Source organism: Eleutherodactylus coqui, chromosome 5 (genome assembly GCF_035609145.1).
Source record: "Eleutherodactylus coqui strain aEleCoq1 chromosome 5, aEleCoq1.hap1, whole genome shotgun sequence".
Taxonomy (NCBI): domain Eukaryota; kingdom Metazoa; phylum Chordata; class Amphibia; order Anura; family Eleutherodactylidae; genus Eleutherodactylus; species Eleutherodactylus coqui.
In genome coordinates, this window is record NC_089841.1 from 136,236,063 (window position 1) to 136,260,935 (window position 24,873).

At 40.6% G+C, this 24,873-nt stretch overlaps 1 protein-coding gene across 1 annotated transcript in view; it reads left to right on the plus strand.

Moving 5' to 3' along the window:
• The window catches only part of KSR2 (kinase suppressor of ras 2), a 349,612-nt gene extending 331,452 nt beyond the window's left edge, over positions 1-18,160 (plus strand). The window contains exons 17-19 of the mRNA XM_066601915.1: positions 13,814-13,945; positions 14,308-14,437; positions 18,023-18,160. Of these exons, the coding sequence (XP_066458012.1) occupies positions 13,814-13,945; positions 14,308-14,437; positions 18,023-18,160 (400 nt within the window). The remainder of the gene's footprint in view (positions 1-13,813; positions 13,946-14,307; positions 14,438-18,022) is intronic.
• Positions 18,161-24,873: the final 6,713 nt, after the last annotated feature.

The following is a 24,873-nucleotide window of genomic DNA, read 5'->3' on the forward strand; positions in this document are numbered from 1 at the left end:
CCGGCTCAAGGTTGACTCGGCCTTCCATCCTTCTGAGGTCAGTAAAATGAGTACCCAGCTTGGTCGGGGATGATAAATAAATTACTTGAATGCACTGCGGAATAAGTTGGCGCCACACAAATAACAAGATTAATTTTTATTTTATTTTTACATGCCTAAGTCCACACAGATTGGTTACTGTGATTCAGCTCTGTGACCTCAGCTGTCATGCAACTGCAGAGTCATACTGCTTCAATGCAGAGGGGGCAAGTGAACCTTCTTGTGCTCACTGTGAATGGCTGTCACATTGATGACATGCCTGGAGGCCAATTGTGATTGTTTTCAGTAAGAGAAACCAAGTAATCTTGTAGATATGGTACCTTTTAATGACTAATAAAAGTACATGATGTTATAGCGACCTTTCAAACCTACTCATGATTCTTCCTCGGGCTTAAATGGAATAGATCAGAAGAGACATGCATATATATATATATATATATATATATATATACACACACATACACATATGACAAGGCACAGACATGGAGTGATTAATTTGCACTTAAAAACAGTACCAGAACAGAATGAGTAGAGGAGTAAATACTTAATTAGTCCACCGATAAGGGATGTGAAAGTTTTATGGTCTCACCAGGCCAGCAGTGTTATTTTGCATATTCTCCACTGATGCAAGAAGCCCCCTCCAAGGTTCATTCCGGTGTTGACCGTGTTAATCAACATGGTCTCTGGGCATGTAAGCTCTGGCTGTAACAGCGGGCATGAGGTGGTTCATCTACTCCACTCTGCAAAAGCTACCTGTTGTCAGCTGTCTGGTGAGAAAAAGATCATGCAGCTCTGATGCAGCTGGGGAAGGGGGAGCCATAAGCAAAACTTTGCTCCACGTTCTAGAACATTCGTGCGGAGTTAGTTGTGCACCACCTGGGTTTTTAAAGTCTATGAGTGGTCTGCAAGTGGTTAATGTATGTTCGTGATTTATTTTGTGAAGTATTTCTATGTGTATATATTCTCAGTGTGGATGCTTTTGCTTTCAGTACCACATATGGTGCTATATTATGTTCATTAAAAAACCACAACAGCCTAATGCATAACAGGCCTAGCTATTATTCATGATAATTACCTTATATAAGAATAATGATGTAAGTGAAATGGAAGATTTAGCAGAGAACATTACACATAATAATTAAACGGCTGGGTTTTTTATAATCCATATATTATTGTGTTTTATGGAGGTTTACATAACTCTATTAAGAACGCTTATCTAGTAAATACAAAACCAGAATCCCCAAATAACATTGTAGAATGAACTGGGTAGATACACTTAGACTTTTGATTTGGGGAGGAGGAAGAAAGGTTCTGGAGAGCTCTAGCATTACAATTAATTCCTAGAAAGAAATAACACAAAAGAACGTGGGGTTAATAGTTCTTCGGTATAATTGTTTCTTTAGTTGAATGTGACATCAGACATTTTTTCACTGGTAAGAATTTCTAAAAGAAACGATTAGGAAAATCAATCAGAAGAAAATCTCCTTGTGTGTACTTTAACAATTCTATGAATGCTATAACAGTGAAATACAGCGCAGTACTTCACCTTACAGTGCATAGAAATTTCACCCTGTTATGCCAAGATGCTGCGGTTTCTGACATGGTTTTAAGAGGCGGAAATCGCTGTGGAAAATATGCTGCGATTCCGCCAAGTTAGTATACCCTTAGGGTATGTCCACATGGGAACAGATTTACTGTGGAATGTCCACAGCAAACATTTTGCAGCAGATCCTCAGTGCTAAATTCGCATCAAACAAAAACGCACCATTTGGTGTCGATTTTGACACCGTTTTTGTTGCAAACTTCACCCCCTCATTTGAAGAGGTGGAGTCCCCATCAAAAATGCAGTGCTATAATTGACATGCTGCAGATTTAAGTTCCATACCCCATGTTAATTTCCACAGTGCATTTTTCTGCAGCATGTGGACGAGAGTTTCTGCTTGGACAGTCTGCATGAAAAAAAACGCTGCAAATCTGCCTAGTATGGACATACTCTTAAGTCTCTTAGGCCTCGTTCAGACGAGCGTGGTTTACACCTTGTTACAACAGCGTGTAAACCACGCTGTGGACATGCAGGAAATCTACGGTAAACTAGCTGCTTTCTGCTCCATTGAGCAGCCCGTTTACATGTCCGTGCTGCGGACAGAGTGCTGCCGTGGCCATAGGAACCCATGGTCAACGGCACAGCATGGAGCTGACAGGCGAGTTGGCGCTGGTAAAAACAAAACGCTTCATGTGAGCATTTCCATAGCAAACTATTGGTTGCTATAGAAGCGTGGTTTACACACTGTTGTAACAGCGTGTAAATCACGCTCGTCTGAACGATGCCTTAGTTCTCACATGGCAGATTTGCTGAGGAATTTTTGCACCAAAAGCCACATCAAAGTCAGCACCATTTGGTGCAGATTCAGATACAGATCTATGGCAGATTTCATCCATTCAATTCAACACCAAACGGTGGGGTCTTTGGTGCGGATTTGCTGAAGATTTTTCCACTGTGGAAAATCAGCAGCAAATCCACCACATGGGAATATACCTTTATTATCCCCTTAAAATTGGGTTGATAATATAAACATTACTACTTTTTTATATTTTGCAATTTTTTACACAAGAAACACTTTTTTTAATAAAAAGATTTGCTTTTGTGTTGTTGCATTCCAAGAGCCAGAGCATTTTTATTTTTCCATCGACGGAGCTCTATGAGGGCTTGCTTTTTGAGGGATGAATGCTAGTCTTCATTTATCCAATTTTTGGGAACATACAGAATTTTGATTGCTTTTTATTCCATTTTTTCTGCAATTCTAGCATGGTTTTTATCTTCTTAACAGTTCTTACTGTTCAGTGTAAATAATATGTTAAATGAATTCTGCAAGCCTGTACGATTATGTCAATGCCATCGCTTTCTATTCGTTTTTGTAAGGTGAGATAGGCAAAATGGGCTTTTCTCACCATTACTTTTATATATTTTTTTCATGCCATGAACTGTGTGAACCTTTTTTATGGGTCATTCATTATGAATGTGGTAATACCAGATTTGTGTTGTTTTTTTTTACATAGTAAAGGGGGAAAGGTGGGGTTTTGACTTTTTTTCATTATTTTTAAAAATACTTAAACTTTTTATTTTTGACCCACTAGGGGATTTGAATATCACCAGCTTTTATCATTCTTATAATACACTGCTATACTTTAGTATAGCAGTGTATTATGAAGCCTATGAAGCTAAGCCAGAAGCTGAGCCTCATAGGCCTCTGTAGCTGGCAGATCCGGAAGTCATTTTTAGCCTCTGGGTGGCTATAACTTTATAACTTGGCAAATCCCTAAAAGTAGCTTTCACTGGTCAAGTGCAGCACAAATTCTTCACAATGAAACAACAGCCATTAGTGGTCAGTCCTGAGAAAACGACCTATTCCCGACAGCAAACTGGTAATCGACTTAAGCTTCGAGCTGCCTCCATGCACTGACTCTGATGGGCTTATGAGAATATATGTATATATTGACAAATATGTGTATCATATAACAGAAAATGTTATATTTTTCTAGTTACAGAATTATGTGTTTGGCAATAACTAAGATCTTCATGTGTTGGGAACACAAAAACATATAGGATATCTGGCTGTTTTATACCAAGTGCAAAATCTCTCTCTAAAATAAATCTCTGTACAGTGACAGCAGGGGGGAAGTACTAAGTTCCTGGTGAAGTAAATTGCTAGGAATAAAAATAGCTATGCGAGAAGAGACAATTCCTTTTCCACACTATTTACAAACTACAGTATTCTAAACTTTGGTGTAGAATACAGAACTCAGCCATATCTAGCGAAGACATGCTTCAGGTTCTTGACATATGCTATATGAGATAACCTGCACATTGTATTACAACTTGACACCATGGCCTTAGTTGACGCATTTACCGCATCTCTCTCCGTCTCGATCCTTAATGGTTCACTGTTAGTTAATGTGTCGGAGTTTGTAAACACATGTTAAAACTGCTATTAGCAGCTGTAAAGTTTCTGCGTTATTATGTGGGAGATCCTTTCTTCTATGCCTTTTATGATGAGCGTTTCATTGTAACATAACTTGCAATTAAAACACAGCAAAAAATGATGTTGAGCAATTATTTTTCTTATGATGTGTCAGGATGAGCTGCACAGTCAGGAAATGAGGACACCTGGCGCAGTCTACTGTGGGCTTTCTACACTGCCTCGCTGCAGTTTGAAAGGCTTGGGATGCATTAAACATCAGTTCCAACAACAGAAAAAAACCCCTTCTAATTATATGCTTCAAGGTTATCTTTAAACACCCAGCTTTGTTGTTCTCTGGTCTTAGGGCAGGCGGCCTGCGGAGGTTGATAGCCCCTTCCAGACATGTACAGTATAAATACAATTTATCCCATATGATATCGTGCCTGTGACAACTCGCAACTGACACTAAAGCATAATTCCCATCCCACAGTGCATTGCATCCCACAGCATGCTCTTCAAATATGGTTCAGCATATTTCTAGTTTAACCCAATGTTTTGCAGATATTTAAATGGTATTAACCCCTTCTTGTCGTCTTCAAAAGCTAAATGTTAAAAATTAAGAAAAATTGCAAAAAATTGTAAGATCTAAATTCCAATATGAGAGGGAAAAAACAAAAGCATTTAAAGATCTCAACTTTTGGGCACTTAATGATAAGCGGAGTGTGCATGTTTATGATGGGTTCTACTGACAACCATCTAATGCATATGTCAAGCCTCATGAAAAATATTTAAATGCAGCCCATAATTATAAACATTTTTCTACTAACACATACTAAAAAAAGTTTATATCCATAACAAATGTTAGTATAGCACCATGTGCTGTCTTCCTTCTGTGTCCACCTCAGTAATTGTTCCAAGGTGGTGACACATGCTTGGTCTTCTCTCTCTGCTCCACTCCTGATATAGAGGGATCCCTGTTGTGGTGAGTCAAGTGTTTGCGAAGCTCCAGTGTCTTCTCTGCTTGTGAGAAGAGATGCTGAGCAAGCCATAAGGGAATGAGACTGCATTACTGTGATTACTGACAAGCAGGGAAGACAATAGAGCTTTAGAAGAAGCTGCTCAGCACACCAGGAATCCCTCCAAATCCCTTCACATGCCCAGTGGAGCTAAGAGAAAAGCAAGACTGAGCATTGTGTCACTACCTTGGAACAATTACTGAGGTGGACACTGTATAAAAACAGAAGGTGGTGCTATTCTGACATTTAGTCCTGGAATATCTGTGGATAGAACATTTTTTTTCAATAAATGTAAATTCTAAAAAGGTTTATGCTGAATGCTTGTAACGATAAACATTTTTTTAATGGGTCATCCCCTTTTAATGGGGTTGTCCAATTTGTTTAAACATGGTGACAATGGGAAGAAATGATAAAAAAAAATGGAAAAAAACAGTATTTACCCCACACATCTCCTGCTGCTCCAGCGCCACTACTCCCTTTCTCAGGTATAAAGCTAAATCAAATGAGATGTCATGAAACTTAAAGGCTATGGAAACCTCTGTGCACAAAACATCTATATACACACACATTACTACGTCCCTGCAAAAAATTACGCACTTATCTGTTTTTTTGCATTGAGTTTTCCTTCCTATGCATTTAGAAAGCCATACATTTAAGTTTCTGGCTGGGGGGCATTCCCAGTACTGACTAGCTTGTATCTCTCATGAATGTACACAAGCTCAGCTCCCTCTAACCCTCCCCTCCTTCAGAGGCTGTGTAGCATAATCACATCCACTCAATACTATACAGTTATCTCTGTCAGCCTCTCGACACTGTCATACATCTACTCGGCAGTACCTTGGAATACAATACAAACAAGGAAATCAAACAATAAAAAAATTGGAATGAAAACCAATTCCAAAAAGTCTTAATTTCCCAAAACATAGTGATTAACAAAGAGTACAAAGGTGTAAATATCCTTTTACATTTATTAGCCAAGTAGTACATTAAAATTGCATCAATGATGACACAGTAAATCATGTAAAAAATACTCAGCTCTCTCAAGAGAACAAAAAAGATCTAATATATCCTCAAAGAAAATGATAGAGGACAAACTCCTTGTGGTAATGGTGGTTCCAGGCAGTTACGTGGTGGTGCAACTCAATTCAAATACGCACAAAAGGCCATCATTTAATCCTATTATGCCATCAGCATCAATGACTATACAGGCCTAATTTGCCTACCACAAGCTGTACCCCCTTAAAGGTACCATACTGTCTGTAAAGACATGATCATTTATTACACTGGAAATAATCCTTGTTTTGAGCTACTGTGTTTGCATGTAAATGAGTGCTGAAAAGTGTAAAATGAAAATGTAAAAAGTCTATAGTGTATTTAAAAGATGCGTAAAATAGACACAAATCCACATTTCCTACAAGCATAAGAACAGTAAAGCTGGATTCATACATTGCAATTTTTGATGCACCTCTTCATGCAGTTTTTTAGAGCCATACATAGGAATAGAAATAAGATGAGAATTTTTTCCTTTATACTTTTACTTTTTTTGTAGCTTCAAATGTACTTTATTTGGAAGACGTTTGGAATTGCAGAGAGTACTAGACCAATTATAGACTGCGATGGCTTGATACTGTCAAAGCTGATACTGGAATGGATATCACACAACTGAAAGAAGCAGTGCAAAACCAAAAAACATGGAGGGAGGGAGCCTTTAGGGTCACCAAGGGTTGTGAACAACTAAACGGCTAACAACAACACTTGACAAGTTATATAGCAATTGCAACCCTAAATGGCACTAAATTCTTACAACGATAAGATCCACTAGTAGTTTTGGTAAAAAAGACTGCACCAAAAAGTTTCTGTTCATGCAGGGCACATTTGGTGCACATTTTTGTCCTAGACAAATCTAGGAGTAAATCCAAAACAGAAGAACTGTAAAGGAAATACTTGGCATTTTTATTTTCAGTGGGAAAAAAAATTGCATAAAAGGCCTAAATAAAATAAGTAAGTAAAATTGGACAGACAGTAATGTTATAAGCGTTCCTCCACTCAGATTTCAAAAAATGCACAACAGTTGAAGCTCGTATATCGATCTCTATGTATTCTGCCCATAGAAATCTGTGAGGATGAGAAATTGGTGATATTCTTTGCACCCTAAAGAGGTTTTACCACTCAATGTTTTTTTTTTTAATTTTTATAAACAGTTGACAATGGTATAATATAACAAAAGTGCTATTATGCACCTTACCAATTCCCTGCTGCTTCTGTTTTAACACTTCCCTGGTCCCCATCGCTCTCTCTTTACGAGGCTGCAGTGATGGCGTGCAATGTTGACACATGACCACTGCAGCCAATAACTTGCCCATGTACCTCCACAATTAGATTCCAAAGTTATTGCATGCTGTATGCAAATGGGGACAGAAGGGTCATCTGGTCCAGAAGAGATGCATTTATTCATGAGCTGCTGAGCTAAAACAACCCTTTGTCTTGATAGCTTGTTGCATCCCCAGTTACTAAGGAAACCCTGTCCATGAAAAGAAAGGGGGTGTCATTATCTCTGCAGCTCACGATCAGCATGACTCTTCTTGGTCAGATGACTCTTCTCTATTGCATACAGCATGGAATAACTTTGGAACCTAACTGTCCAGGTAGATAGGCTCATTAGGAAAAGAGAGGGCATTAGAAGCGATTGCTTTTAATCCCCTGCTGGCAGTGAAGTCAGTTAAGCTGGGGGTAGCAGGTTCCCTTAAAAATTAGTATTCCCACTTTGCTCTGCAATAAGACTGAAGACACAAGCTGCTCCATTTAAAGATATATAGCAGATTTGTTGCAGAAACATCAGCAACTAAAAATCTGTTCCATGCATCAAAATGGAGATATTTCTGCAGCATATGTCTATGACTTTTACAAACTCCATTCAGGTCAATCAGAGCGTTGCAGAAATTTATGCAACAAATTTTCTGTGTGTACATATACCATAGTAAAAGTATGTATCTAACGAAGACTGGGGTCCAGGGCAACAAAGCAAGCACTTCTGGATGCCGGGGAAACTATTCTATAACAGAATTTTTTTCATAATCAAATTTTTGTCATTCACTGCCTGAAATAATGGCCATGCAGTCAGTATTATCAGAGGATAAGAAAGGTCTTGAATATCTTCTCTTCACTTTCTCTGATCTCTTATTTCAGTTTCCGCTTTATGGCTTTCTCTTCCCCCATAGATATTTGTAAATTATGTGTAGAGATGAGCGAACACCAAAATGTTCGGGTGTTCGTTATTCGTAACGAACTTCCCGTGATGCTCGAGGGTTCGTTTCGAACAACGAACCCCATTGAAGTCAATGGGCGACCGGAACATTTTTGTATTTCGCCGATGCTCGCTAAGGTTTTCATGTGTGAAAATCTGGGCAATTCAGGAAAGTGATGGGAATGACACAGTGACGGATAGGGCAGGCGAGGGGCTACATGGTGGGCTGCATCTCAAGTTCACAGGTCCCACTATTAAGCCACAATAGCGGCAAGAGTGCCCCCCCCCCCCCCCCCCCCCACTGACAGCATAAAGATCGTCCTCCTCTGGCACAGCTGTAACAGCTGTAGCAGAGAAGAACGATGTTTGCCCATTGAATTCAATGGAACCGGCAATACAGCCGACTCCACTGAATGCAATGGGCTGCCGGCGATCGCAGGATGAATGGTCGGAAAGGGGTTAAATATATAACCCCTTTCCTGCAATTCATCCAGAAATGTGTTACACTAAAAATATATACCGGCGTATAAGGCGACGGGGCGTATAAGACGACCCCCCAACTGTCACCTTATACGCCGGTAATACAGTGGAGCAAAGAATAAAAAGCATTACTTACGTTTTTAGATGATCTGCGGCGCTCCTGCAGGCTGTCACTCCCTCCTGGTCCACGGCAGACAAGCTTTCTCCACGAAAGACTTTAAATCCCTGCCTCCAGAAGCACATGTGCCTTCAGCCAATCACAGCCAATGACAATGATGTCATTGAATGGCTGTGATTGGCTGTGTTTCTGGAGGCGGGGATTTCAAGCCTTGAAATCCCCGCCTCCAGAAACACAGCCAATCACAGCCATTCAATGACATCATTGTCATTGGCTGTGATTGGCTGAAGGCACGTGTCTTTCTGGAGGCAGGGATTTAAAGTCTTTCGTGGAGAAAGGAATACTCTGCCGTGGATTAGGAGGGAGCGACAGCCTGCAGGAGCGCCGCAGATCATCTAAAAACGTAAGTAATGCTTTTTATTCTTTTCTCCACTGTATTACCGGCGTATAAGGTGACAGTTGGGGGGTCGTCTTATACGCCCGGTCGCCTTATACGCCGGTATATATTTTTAGTGTAACACATTTCTGGATGAATTGCAGGAAAGGGGTTATATATTTAACCCCTTTCCGACCATTCATCCTGCGATCGCCGGCAGCCCATTGCATTCAGTGGAGTCGGCTGTATTGCCGGTTCCATTGAATTCAATGGGCAAACATCGTTCTTCTCTGCTACAGCTGTTACAGCTGTGCCAGAGAAGAAGGATTTGTCTTCTATATGTTCTCAATGGGGTCAGCGCTGCTGCCGCTGGCCCCATTGAGCGCATATAGAATGCATCCATAGCGAGCAGCGGGAGGGGCAGACTTTCATATCAGGCGGACACCTTATCTCCCCAGCCACTCACAGCAGGGGGGTGGTATAGGGCTTAAACGTTGCAGGGGGAAGTTGTAATGCCTTCCCTGTCTTTATATTGGCCAAAAAAAAGCGCTAACGTCTCAGGGAAGAAAGTTTAATTTACCAGAACACCGCATGGTGTTCGTTACGAATAACGAACATCCCGAACACCCTAATATTCGCACGAATAGCAAGCTCGGACGAACGCGTTCGCTCATCTCTAATTATGTGTAATCTATGTAGCACAGCAGACTAACTGTACAATGGACGCCTATCCAGTCTGCCAACAGTGATGCTTTAACCATAGTGTATCAGCTGCCTATTTGCAGATTTCCATGCCATGGTCAGAGAACTAGGGCTTTTAATAGATTTGCTGTCATGAGGTTTAATCTGTGGTGGTTTTCATCAGAAAATATATTTTTTGAAGGTGCTTTCAGATACATTCAAATTATACTGGTGTTCCCTCTTGTAGCATTTCACCAAACTTGTTTTTGCCCTCTTAGATGTTAAGCCTGTTACATTAATAGCACATGCTGAAAAATGATAATGGAAATTAAAAAATGACAGCCAAAATGGCTGTACTTCCTGTTGTGAAATAAATAGCAAAACACACAAATTATTTACTAATATCAGGCAATTCATTAATATGTTATAATCTGATTTTGGAATAATTGCTATTCCAATATGTAAAGTGGTTATTTCATCATAGACAACACCTGATCAACACTTCTCTGTCTACTAAGATCCCAAGCAAAAAGCAATTATTTTATGGGGGGTAGATACTATCGGTTGTTCATTAAAGCATGTGCAGGAAAAATGTACCATCACATGGCCGCCATTTTGTTTTCATATCCCTTGGAAGGCCTAAGTTCACCAGATCATCAGATCATGCAGGCGTATTTCCGCGGCATAAAAACGCCCAGACGGCAAATATAGCACCGGGCAGCAAAGATAGTCCTGGAACTATGTTTGTGCCAGAATACGTCAGCCGCTGCATGGGCTCCTATGGGAGCCAATGACCGCGACCAGAGAAGGGAGGTTGGAGGGAGTTTAGCAGCGTGGCTGCTAAACTCCCTCCCCCTTCTCTCCTCCTTTCTCCTCCCCTCCGGCTTTTTGCAATGGGAGGGGGCGGGATGGGGGGGGGAAGCTAAGCTACACCCACTCCACCTCCTCGCATTGCTGACTGCGGACAAGGAGTGGGGGCTTAGCTCCATCCCTGCCCACTCCTATTGCAAATAGCCGGAGGTAAGGAGAGAGGAGGTGGGCTGACGAAAGAAGGGCAGGCAATGGCATTGCAGCCTTGGTATATATGCGCCGGGTCCACACCATCTGAACGGGTACACAAATGTTAGATTTGTGCCCCTGTTCACACGTTATTACGGTGTCGGCGGGTGCACGTAAAAAGGTTTCCGCTCGTGGGAAAGAGCCCTAAGATCATTTCCACTAGGGAACCTCTAATGGAATCCCAGTTGGGAAACATGTAAATGGAAATCATGATCTGTTATCAGTAACCAAATACTTCCATCACATTATTTTGTTCAAGTTCCTAAAAAAAAAAAAAGCTGTAAATTATTGCGTATGATATACAATTTAGTTGCAGCCTTTAGTAGCCGTTGGGAAGATTTGTAATGCCTCTGTTAGGTTCCAATGCTGGACATTTGTCTGCAAGCATTTCATTTTTTAACTACAGTGTTGAATATACAGTGTTTCTCTTTCTCCAAACCATTTAATCCTAATTCATAGAATACTATTTACTAGTTATTTCACTCAATGAAAGTAATTTCATCAAGCTTTCAGCAATTACTGCTTTTCCAGTGGCCAATTTGTGGAGTGATTTGTTGCCTTGTGGTCTTTATTGCCAAATACATAATCTAATTTCACTTTAACGTCGTTTTCTAATTCATGGAAACTATTCTGTAAACCACTGCTTTGTATATTACATTGGATAAACAATCAGAAGTACATGACCTAACCAGTGAACCAATGCTAGGAGCTGAAAGCCGAAAACAGGGTATTAGGCATCAAATTGGAAACTTAATCTAAGCAGGTGGAAACAGTTAAGGAGCAAAACATGTTACGCAAATCATGGAGCTAATATCCAGGTCATGTTTACTACATTACCTGCTGAATAACACAAGTAACAAAAAGTTCAAAACTCAAATATTATTGTACAATCAAAATATCACTGACATCAATATCCTCCTACAAAATGCATGATACTGCAAATCCTCTCCAAAAGACTATCCCTGATCTAGACAAGATTTTTCTGTGAACTGAAGGGATTGTGCCTCTAGAAGTCTCTTTTTGAGGGCTCCTTCACACGGGCGCTGTGATTTTCAGCCGAAAATCACATGAACAAGAGGCAGCAGTGATCAAGTCATGGCCGTATTTTCAGTTTCAATGCCCATTCAGATGGCTCGCCGCACCCAGAATACCGTTGGGCGGAAAGAAAGAGTCTAGCTTTGCTAAACTCTCTTCCCCCCTCCATCCCTTGCCGGCTTATGACAATGGGAGGAGGCAGGAGCTAGTGTGCTAAACTCCCATCCCCCTCTCTGCTCCTTGCCAGCTGCCTGCAATGGGAGTGGGTAGGACGGGGCGGGAGCTAGTGTGCTAATCTCCCACCTTGTCCTACCCCCCCTCACTTTACAGGCAGCCAGCAAGGGGCGGAGAGGGCAAGGGAGTTTAGCAGATAAGGTCGCCGACCGCTCCATGACCCCGAGCGCCGCTCAGTGACCTGGCGCGCAGCTGATGCCGGTCACTCCCTGCTTCTCCTGTATCAGCGTGCGCCTACTCCTCCCCCTCCCCTCTCTACAGTGCACAGTGTCGGCTGAACGTTGCTGTGTCTGCCTGCCTCCTGACACAGTACAGCAGCTGAATCGCCGGCTGAACGTTGCCTGCCACCTGAATCCCCACTGTACTGCAAAATTTAAGTGCTGTACAGATGAATACAGTAAAGAAACGTTTGCAAATAAATACTGCAGTCCTATGTCAAAGCACAGATAACATAGTGATACATACTGCTATAATGATGTCCCTGCTGTCCTATGTCAAACCACAGATAACACAGTGATACGTACTGATATAATGATGTCCCTGCAATGTTAATTTATTCTTTACAGTTGTGCTTTATATTCATTCAGTATTGTTATTTTTTTGGTATTAAAGACCAGAGTTATTCTCTATTAAATGGGGTTCGGTGTGTTTTTTGGAATGTCTAGAACCAATTAATTGAATTTACATTAATTCCTATGGAAATAATGTCCTAGACTAACATTGATTTCTACTTAAATCCATTGCTCCCGGACGGATTAATGACATTAATTGAGGTTCTACTTGTACGTCCTTCCCCCTGTGCCCTTGCTTCTGACTTATGGCCCAACCACACTGCCTTCTGCTCCATCTGTTTCATGTATGGAGTGCAGGAATGCATTCCTGCCTGGCCACAGGTCTCTGGACCTGAACTCAGAGCATCATATGCGTGTATGAAGCTCTGAGTTTGGGTCTAGAGACCCACAGTAAGGCCGGGACACATTTCTGCACTCTATAAGTGAAACAGATGACTCAGAAGACAGTGTAGTCTGGCCCTAACATGCATTTGTAACGTTGGCAAGAAGCAGAGACAGATGAATGAGAGCAACCCATGACTACAGTATCGGATTAAACTCAATTTCCAACCATTTTGTATCTACAAATCGTATGTTGACCTTTTGTGTAAAAACAGTTGTTTTACATAGCAGCTGTAGGTAGAAAATGGTAGAATATTCTAAATCAAGAAGTCTTAAAGTCGCCATTTTATTTTTAGATGCTTGGAGCAATAAAATAATGGTTGGTATACAAACCCTTTTCAAAAGTAAGCTATATTGAGCTCTATCAGTAAACATGAGTATTTCGATATGACGCTTTTGAAGCACAGGAAGTTCTACTTTTCTAAGAGTTCTCATACCTAATGTGTATCTGTGGTCATAACACTCCTCAGAGGCTTCTGATATCCCTTATTTGACAGCAGATGTTTCATGATTCCCGTTATAATATTGGTTTATCGCCATGTTTAAATACATGAAATGGAATACATCTAATCCATGGCACAAATATTTATATAGACTACTTTTTTTCTGCATTGATCAGACGAGAAGACAAGCTGCGGATCCCTAATGGTTGGCTTTGTCATTTGGCTCCTGAAATAATACGGCAGCTGTCTCCTGACACGGAGGAGGATAAACTTCCATTCTCTAAGCACTCTGATGTATTTGCACTTGGGTGAGTAGAATTACTAAAATATTTTGGAGTACTGTGAGAAAGCATTGTAGGAAACACAATCATTCCAAGGAATGTTACATTACAAACAAAGGACTTTGGTTCATTTAGTTGAGCATATACTCTTTCTATTATGGATGGGAAAAGAATGATGCTTTCCCACATAGAATAGCTCTTGGTTCACAAATGAAAAGGAAATCTTAAATATAAGTGGTTTAGCCCAGACCTTAATTTGAAATATTTTATTTTCTATTAATTTGCTCCTCTTTTGATAAAATAATTATCAATCCTATTTTAAGTAGAAGGGAAATATTTTCAGAAACCTTATACTTATGGTACAATAACACTGTAATGTATATCCACAGAACTATTTGGTATGAATTGCATGCTCGAGAGTGGCCATTCAAAAGCCAACCTGCAGAGGCCATCATCTGGCAAGCTGGAACAGGCATGAAGCCAAATCTTAGCCAAATTGGAATGGGAAAGGAGATTTCAGTAAGTAAAACTCTAATCGAACAAGATGCTTTCAACCACTTGTAGTTACAGTATTGCCTGTGACTCGTTTAGTGGGAAGTAAGTGGTCACTATTTATACCATAACATATTCCCTATTGACACAGGGCCTTATTCACAGAGATGAATTACTGACAGATTTGGTCAACAATTTGCTTCAAAATTTTGAAGCCAAAACCAGAATTGTATTGTAAACAAAACCTAAAATTGAAGGAAAGTATTATGGAAGATTCAGACTTTTTCTATTGTGTGCATCCACTCATGATTTTGGCTTCAAAATACTCATATACAACTTCTAATTAAATCTGCATTGCATGAATAAAACTTTTAGGTTGTAGGTTTTGTCCTCACTATTATGTCTGTATTGTTTTTTAAGCTTCTAGCCATGTGTATGTTCTGTTGCACTTTTTACCAGGCTTCATTGAGTTCTAAAGAGAAAATACAGGACCGATATACACCACTGCCCCATTTTTGTTAATGTAAATTTTCATTTATTCCTCCCAACTTCACAAAAGCATAACTTTTTAATGTTTCCACTGACAAAGCTAGAGCTTGCTTTTTTGCTGGACAAGTTGCATTTTTCTTTTTGTGTCTTGCACTTATCCCAATGAGCATTCCCCTAATATACGCTTATGAGCATTCCAGACTGTGAAAGGACTGAATTCTGGGGTGGTCTTAGTATCAAAGTATTCCACCAGTTTTTTGGTCACCTCTGTTTTACATTCGGGGGTCCTCATCAGGAAGGTGTTATTTCTCCATGTCCTAACGTTATCGCTCAGAACCTCCCAGGTGATAACCGCCGAGACCAAGTTGTAGTGCCGATCCCGAACCACCCTGGAAAGTGTCCATTGATCTACCAAAATCAGGTCTATCCTTGAAGAGGATCTATGTTGAGGGTAGTAGAATGTGTAATTTCTGGCCAAGGCATTCAGGCATCGGAAAGTTTCATAGAGTGCCTTTTTTGAATCCAGGAAGACAAAGAAGCCCCCCTCTTCAATAGGATGAGCTGAGGAGTCAATGGCTCTATCGAGAGTTAAATTAAGGTTGCCACAAACAATTAATTTACTCCTTTTGTGATTTTGCATTTTTTTTATAGTTTTGTTTAAGAAACTGATAATTGTAAATGGTTTGGAGTTCAAAAATCCTGAGAAGATTATAAACCTGTCTTTCGGATCTAAGTTTTGGTGCTGGATATCCAGGCATATGGAGTCTTTGAATGCAATAAGCACACTCGCTTTTTTTTGCATGGGGAACAAGCTAGAAATATGTTTGGGTATCTTTTGTGAGATAGTTTGGGATGGGAAAAGGTCACGAGGTGGGTTTCCTGGATGCATAAAATATCAACATTGTTGCTAAGGACCTCTTTCCATAGGGAAGAGTGCCTAAATGGGGAAATTAGCCCATTTAAATTTAAAAATAGACACTGATAGCTATTTTGTGAATAGAGGATTGTGAATATAACAATGCATACACTTCTGGATGTCTTCTAGAACAAGGGAGAAAACAGTACAAAACATATTGACAAGTTGTATTTTTCGATGGTACCCTTTTTTGTACCATATAATGTATAATGTATTGGAAAACCTATAAAACTTTCTAAGTGGGGTGTAATAAGTAAAACAAAATCTTTATTTGCTTATTTTTTTAGTTCCCATAGGGACTCTTTATTTCACTTTTTTGGTCCTTTATAAAGTATAATACACTACCATAGTATTGCATCATATTTTATTTCTACAGCTTTTTTATGAATACATGCCACAGGCACGTTTTATTAGGAAATCAGTCATGGCAAACCTAGGGGCCTTAAATAGGTCCTTGTTTGCCACGACAAATGGATGGCACCCCACAATCATATTGTGTGGGGAGTAGAGATGAGCGAACACGTTCGGCTCCGCCCCTTTTTCGCCCGAACGCCGAACTTTGCGAACACTTCAGTGTTCGGGCGAAAAAGTTCGGGGGCCGCCGTGGCAGCGCGGGGGGGTGCGGCGGGGAGTGGGGGGGAGAGGGAGAGGGCTCCCCCCTGTTCCCCGCTACTGCCGCCCGCGCCGCCGCGCATCTCCCCGCCCCCCGGCGGCACCCGGACACTTACGCGCGAACACTGCAGTGTTCGGCAAAGCCGGTGTCCGGGTGCGGATGTGTCCGTAACGGACACGTTCGCTCATCCCTAGTGGGGAGCCATTCAGGACATCTCAGTCCTCATTTGGACATTTAAATGCCACTGTCAGAATTGGCAGCAGAATTTAAAGGGTTACAGATGTGATAGGAGATATCTCCGTTCGTGGCTGCTGTGAGCTGGTAACATCTGTGAAAGAGGTCCATATGTTGTATCTAGTATTGCCACACAGCCCATTCAGTTTAATGTTAAACACCCCCCATCCCCTTTCATGGACTACAGGGCATATTAAGCAACTTCTGAATGTGAAACTAATACTAATGTGAAGTATCCTTTGAGAATGAAGCCTTATCATGCTCCTGAAATGGTGTAACGTTCTAACGCATTTATGTAAGTTACAGAATGAGTTATACCACGTATCCCCAAAAACAAGACCTGTCTTATATAAATTTTTGCCCCAAAAGAGGCACTAGGTCTTATTTTACTTACCTAGCAAGCTTGGCCTTCATTCTCCTGCTGTTCTCTGGAGCTTCACCGCGTGTCCTGCAGTCCTTGTTCACTGGCAAAAGTCCACTTCCTGGTAATGGGATTTATAAATCCCGCCTCCAGGAAGGGATAGCTCTGATTGGTTCTCTGGTGCTGCTCAGACAATCAATGCATATGATACTCTGAGTTTGGATCTGGCTATCCACAGGAAGACCAAGATACTCTTCTGTACCCCATGCATGAATCGGATGATGCAGAAGAGACCCACAGTAAGGCCGGGACACATTTCTGCACTCTATAAGTGAAACAGATGACTCAGAAGACAGTGTAATCTGGCCCTAACATGCGTTTGAAACATTGGCAAGAAGTAGGGACAGATAAATGAGAGCAACCCATGACTGCAGGATCACATTTAACACAGAATCTCGTACCATTTTGTATCTATAGGTCCTATGCTGAAGGAATGAAGCCTTATCATGGAGGGAACATGCTTATGAAATGGTTTTCTGTGTACACATTTTATACAATAGCCTAGGAGGGATTATTGTATATCCAGATAGAAAATGTTCTAGTTGTCTCATTGATTATATTGTGTTAATTTCATCAATAGATAAGTACTGATGGTTATTAAAAAAAAACAATAACAATGGTGGAATCGCTGTTTTTGTCCATTTCTGCAAAAAAAAGTTCAGAAAAGTTTATCCATAAATGATATGGACCTCAAAATGGTGCTATTGAAAAATACAGTTTGTCCTCCAAAACACAAGCCCTCATACAGCTACACTGATGGAAATGTAAAAGAAAATGATGGCTCTTGGAATGCAATAATAACACTGAAAACAATGCTACGTCTATAAGGCCCAAAATAGACTGGTCCTCAGGGGTTAAAGTATCTTAGTGCACATAAATCCATTTTGTACAATGCTATTCTTATTGTGCTTAAAAATAAATATTCATTCATGTTTTTAGGACATTTTACTTTTCTGCTGGGCTTATGAGCAGGAAGAAAGGCCAAGTTTCACCAAACTGATGGAGATGCTGGAAAAACTGCCAAAGCGGAATAGACGCCTCTCTCATCCAGGTCACTTTTGGAAGTCAGCTGAGTGAGTACACGGAATTTGTGAATTATTTCTGTTTTAATCACTTGTTTCAAGTGGCGTGTGTTATTTGAATGCAGAGGTGTAACTTGAAGCTGCTGGGCCCCAGTTATGGACACCGGTGCTCAGGTAAGATGTTGCAGTGCTTGAGAGGGTTCAAAGAAGGGCAACAAAATTAATAAACAGAATGACGGGACTGTAATACCCAAAGAAGCTAACAAAATTGGCATTTACCCTGGAAAAAAGATAGTTAAGGGGCAATCAAATAACTATGTATAAATACATTAGGGGACAATACAAGGATCTCTCCCATGATCTGTTTATACCTAGGACTGCGACGGTTCAAGGGGGCATCCTCTATGTCTAGAGGAACGAAGGTTTCTTCACCAACACAGAAGGGGGTTCTTTACTGTAAGAGCAGTGAGACTGTGACACTCTCTGCCTGAGGACATGGTGATGGCAAAATCCATAGAGGAGTTTAAGAGGGGATTGGATGCTTTTCTAGAGCGCTACGATATTACAGGATATAAACATTAATTAATCAATGGGGTTGTTAATCCCGGTCTTGGAGGGAGGTAGGAACTTCAAAACGTTGATCCAGGGATTATTCTGACTGCCACTAAGGATTTTTTTCCCCCAAATGGGCTAATTGGCTTCTGCCTCATTGGGGGTTTGTTGCCTCCCTCTGGATCAACAAGGGGGCGGGGAAGTGAAAACAGGCTGAACTAGATGGACATTGTCTCTCTTAGGCCTAACATACTATGTTATTAAGTTAAGGGTCCCCTACAGCTTTTGCATTAACTATAATGCTTTATTCACAGTACTAGTCTCCTCTTATGGGAGAGACCTTATTGGCCCCCAAGGAACCTTCCACATGGGATGAAATATTCTTCAATAGCGGTTGTGAAATATTCTGTCCTGTGTGAAAGGTCCCTATGACTCCAAGGCCTGGGTGCAAGTGCACCTCTGCATCCACAATAGTTACACCCTTGATTCAATGGCTAATGGTATGATGCTTTAGATATGTCAAGTGATAAAAGAAACATTTCAAATAGCAAAGGAGACATTATACTACACTATTTTTTAAATCTTTGGCCTCATTTTAATTCATTCTGTTATGAACAATTGATATATTCAAAAACAATTAAGTGTGTACTAGTATAATATTGGAAGAGAAGTGAAAGGCCAGGCAAAGATATACAGCTATTAAATATAATTGAGAACCTTGCTATTAGAAGTGGAAAGAGAACAAAAGACAATAATTCTGTAGGAAAGTAGAGGAGCAAGAGAAACCGATCACAAACTAAAATGTTTCTACACAAATACACAAAGCTTGGGAAACAAACAAGGAGAACTGGTGCTCCTAACACAGGAAGAGAAATTTGATGTCATAGGCATTACGGTAACTTTAACTATCCAGACATTTGTTGGGAATCTCTCACAGGCAAAAGTAATGGGTCCAACAAATTATCTGCTCTTGCTGACAACTATAACTTCCAAAAGGTAGAAGAGAAAACAAGGGGATCTGCTACCTTAGACCTAATTCTTACCAACAGGGAGGGAATGGTTGAGGAAGTAAGAGTGGCTGGGGCCTTAAGAGGCAGTGATCATGCTATCATTTAATTTTGGATGATAAGGGGAGGAAGACCTGAGAGGAACAGACTTCAAGGTTGGATAACAGAAAGGCATATCTAAATGGACTCAGAAAGAGGGTAGGAAGGATCCAATTACTGGATCTTCCATAAGACAGAAATGTCCAAGACGGTTGGGAAATATCGTAAAAAGATTCTCAAAGCACAATCGTTAACAATCCCTAAAAGAAAGAAGAATGGGAAGCATTAAAGGAGACCAGGATGGATGGCTACAGAACTTACACACATGCTTCAAAGGAAGAAAAATATGTTTATCAAATGGAAAGAAGGGGAAATATCTAAGGGCTCAGTTAGATGAGCATGTATTTTGCGAGCGTATAATGCACGCTTTTAAAAGAACCAATGGGTTCCTATAGAAACAAACATTCATATGCGCGGAATTTGAAGCGCAAAAAAGCACACATCTAAATAAAATAGGACATAGGTGAGCGGTTTGCCAGAGTTTACATTGACTCCTATGAGAGCAGGAGTCAATGGAAACGGAATAGCTTCCCCGCTGCTTACAGCAGGGCATATAAAAGGTGCATCTGGCCAGAAGCACTTTTAAATGTGCCGCTGTTAACCCCTTAGCCCCCGCGGAGATAAGGGGACTTCCAAGGGTTACGTTAATCCCAGCGGGGAGTCCCCTCAGCACTGAACACTGTGACAACACTGTCACCGTCTTCAGTGATGAGGGGACTGCAACAGGAATGAAATAATGCCCTTCCACAGCTGTCACAGCTGTGGCAGAGGACCGCGATGCTATCCCATTGCTTTTAATGGGGCCGGCGCTGCTGCCACCCCATTGAAAGCAATGGGATGAAGGCAACCCCCGCAGGGATTTGGGGGGAAGGGCTTTCAATATTCCCTGAAAATAAGCCCTAGCATCTTCTCCCCACTCTTCTGTATCATTTCTTCTGGCCATGGGGTTTAAAAATCCCCGCCTCCTGCAAGCGCTGCCTTTGATTGGCTGAGCGCAGGGACTAATCACATCCATTCAATGATTTTTAAATCCCCAGCCAGAAGAAATTATACAGAAGAGTAACGTGGATCCAGCGCGAACATGGGTTTGTAGCAAACAAGTCATGCCAGATTAATTTAATTTCTTTCTATGACAGAATCATGGACTAGATTGATCAGGGAAATGCGGTAGATATAGTATATCTTGACTTTAGGAAAGCATTTGACAAAATATCTCATAGAATCCTTATTGAAAAAAATGACCAAATTTGGGATTGACAAGGCAACTGTTAGGTGGATTCACAACTGGCTGAGTGATCGTACTCAAAGAGTGGTCATAAATGGCTACACATCCAACTGGAAGAATGTCTTAAGTGAGGTATCACAAGGCTCTGTACTGGGTCCAGTGTTTAACATTTTTATAAATGATTTACTATAGGGAATTGAGGAGAAACTGATCATATTTGCAGATGACACAAAGCTAGCACTAGAGATGAGAGAGAATTCAAAAAGATCTAGAAAAGCTTGAACAGTGGGCGTTGACTAACAGAATAGTATTTAAATAAGGAGAAATGCAGAGTCCTATATTTGGGCAAGAAAAAAAGAAAAGAGTACATACAGAATGGTAGGAATTGAGCTAAGCAGCAGCACATGTGAAAAAGACTTGGGCATACTAATAGATCACAAACTGAACATGAGTCAACTGTGTGTTGCAGCATCAAAAAAGGCATGCACAACTGCAAACTTTGTGGCATCACACCCAAGAAGACTGGAGGCTGTAATTACTGCCAAAGATGCTTCAACTAAGTACTGAGTACAGGGTGTGAATACTTATGTCAATGCAAAATGGTAGTTTTTAATTTTAAAATGATTTACAAAGATTTCTAACATTCCATTTTCACTTTGTCAGTATGGGGTATTTAGTGCAGAATGATCGGGGATAACTTGATTTATTTTTTTAAATTGCATAAGAACATAAAATAACAAAATGTTAATGCAAATGAAAGGGTCTGAAGATTTTCCAAATGCATTGTATATACATCCCATATCACACCAATAAATATATCACTAATAATGAATAGTACAGAGAATGTTATTGCATAACCTATGGTCAAGGTGAGGGGACAATCCTGTGCACAAATATTAAATTGCTTAGTTTTGACTAATGCATGGTTTTCTATTATCTTTTCTTCTTTTCCAGGCTGTGACAAATATCTTGTGTGGTACACTGGCATCTTAGTTTCCCCTTTTTTACATCTGCCTTCTCTCTGTCCCAAACACTACTGTTCTCCTCCTCAAGCTTTGGAAAATCTGAAGGTGGAAGAACCTGTAGAAAAGACAGTGAAGATTGAGCACAAGTGGAGTTTTGCACTTGTAAATGAGAACAAGCCATGAGCTGTCCCATCTGTTTTAGCCCACTTGTAGGTGGGATTGTTTAAAAGGGAAGTTCTAACCTCCTCAAAGACCGGCGTGTTAGAAGGAGATTAGGAGATATGTTTTTGGCCAGAGCTGTTAACATTCTTAATGGTCATTCAATGCGCTGTATTGATTTGTCAGGGCCAGTTGTGCACATACCTCTAAACTGACCCTAAATATGCACCTCCAATATGCTAGAAACCGCTGCAGAACACTGTCCTATCACAGTCCTGTGGCCTTCTCTAGCAGTTAATGTTGACGGAGGGAAAATTTCTTGACTTGATCTACAATAAATTGTATCACGTTTGTCCTACACGCTGTAAGAAAGGCAAACGAAGCGCTAATTTTATTTTTTTAAGACGTTTTTGATGATTGAAACTGATTGGGAAATATGAAGACCCTCTACAGTTTTACACATCTGTCTGATTGATGTGAGATTGTACATTAGTGACTGAATTGGTCGAAAGATGTCTTATTTATGTCTAGTTTGTATTCTTTCTTCGGTTATTGGCAGCATGCTGCTTTTCCCATGCATCACAACGGGCATTTTCACAGAACAAATAACCTTCCAATTCTAAATCCATGGACACTGCATTGTTTGACCTCCCCAGGGCTCATTTTAATGACATTACAATTATGTGTAAAATTTTAGCCAACCATAGAAGCCAGACAGACACAAGTTTTAATGATCTAATTGGAAGACGCCAGAGAAAAGCAGATAATTTGAGATTGATCTATGTCATTCATTGTGTTTTCTTCACCTTATTGTTAATGATTGAGCCGTGTTCATACTTTCTATTGACTTCTACCACGATGCAAGGTAATTCAGGTATTTGCTACTGTGTGTGAAAGTTCACAAGGCATTTGTTAGTGTTGCATGATTTAACACAAAATATACTTGCTAAATTGTTACTAAAGACGATCCCTTCCCATTATGTAATGACATATTCCACAGCACTGTACAGAAAGGGATTACTCACATCAGTCCTTTTTCATAGTGGACTTGAGTGGGTTTTCTTATTTCAATGTACAACTTAACTGTATTAGTTACACATCTACAGCAGATAAATTACCTATGCAACTATACCAGTAGTATCCATCAGGCATCGGTAGTATCTTCATTGCAAGGATCTGGGACTGCATTATGGTTTCCATTATAAACAGATACCATAATGCAGTTGTGAGCAATGCCTTACATATGATTTTTAATTAGGAATAAAAACCATGTGAACATGCAAAACCAATAACCAGGTTAGATTCCCAGTTGTACATCACAGCAGGCTTAAAATAGGATAGCACGGTGGCTCAATGATTAGCACTCTTATCTGGCAAGGCTGGGGTCCTGGACTTGAGTCTGATAAAGGCTGGTCTCACATAACCAGATTTCTATTGTGGAATCCGTGATCATCACCCAGGCGGACAATTCGAAGTTTTTTGCACACATTGAAAGAATAGAACATTTGCATATCCGCTCAGATGAGTGGATAGAAATTTCTGCAAGCGGATTTAAAAATCACACCACGTTCTATTTTTCTGCGGAATCTGCATGGATGGCTTCCAATTGAAGTCAATGGAAGCCGTCTGACCTGCTGCCCATCCGCAGTTGACATAGCGGATAGGCTGCGAATACCTGCTTCATCTCCTAGCGACAGTGCAGGAAAGTCAAACATTTTTACAAAAAATCTGTAATGCGCATAACCAATGGCAAGCGCCCATGGTCATCTGCAGTACAGGAAAACATGGTATCGTCTGTGGTCATAGCCGGATTCCGCTGCGGGTTCCCACATGCAGAATCCGACCCATCCTTGTAAGACCGGCCTAAGGCTAGATGTAATGTGAATTGCACCTGGGAGACTTGGACCAAAATCACATTGGACAGCACATTTACAGCTGTCCATGTACTCTCTGAGATATATATATATATATATATATATATATATATATAGTCTGCACATTGGCATGTCCTATTTTTCATCCATGAAACGGACAGGAATAGGACATGTAATGAGTTTCTTCACATGAACAATTACTCTGTGTGATAAAAAATGTTCAAGTATATAGACTCAATGGCTATAACTGGGCCACACAAATATGTCAGAGGCCTTAGGCGACATCTGCATGGTTCGTAAATTCTCTTTGTGTGGGTTTTCTCCCAAACTTCAAAATACTGTTTTTTTAATTCCGTATGAAATTGTCTATAACAACTGAGTCCTAGATACTGATGTGAGCAATGACAACCTCTGTACAGGTACAGCACTTCAGAATATATTGATGTCATCTAGGTAACGGGAAAATATACAAAAAATTATAGCTATGACAGTCAGGTAAGTTTAGTCTTAGGTGGTAGGAACTAGAAGCACTTTTATACACCAGAGGACCAATTATTATTGCAACATTTGAAGAGACAGAGTTTTATAACATATTTGCCCCAAATGAGTCTAGCTGTTTCTTTTAACTTTTTGTTTAGAGGATTTAGGCTCTTATAGAACTTGTAACCCTATAAGGCCCAATGCACACTGGCGTACTTGCACTGCAGGATCTAGAGCTCTGGATCCCGCAGCAAATACAGGCCATAGGAGGTGCATTGAAAAATTCATTTTCATGCCCACGAGCGGGAATCAACTGTGATATTCCGCTTGTGGGGTGGAAATCGCAGCATGACCTATTCTAGTGCGAGCTTCTGTAAGGCTCGTACTATCCACGTCATCGCCGGCCT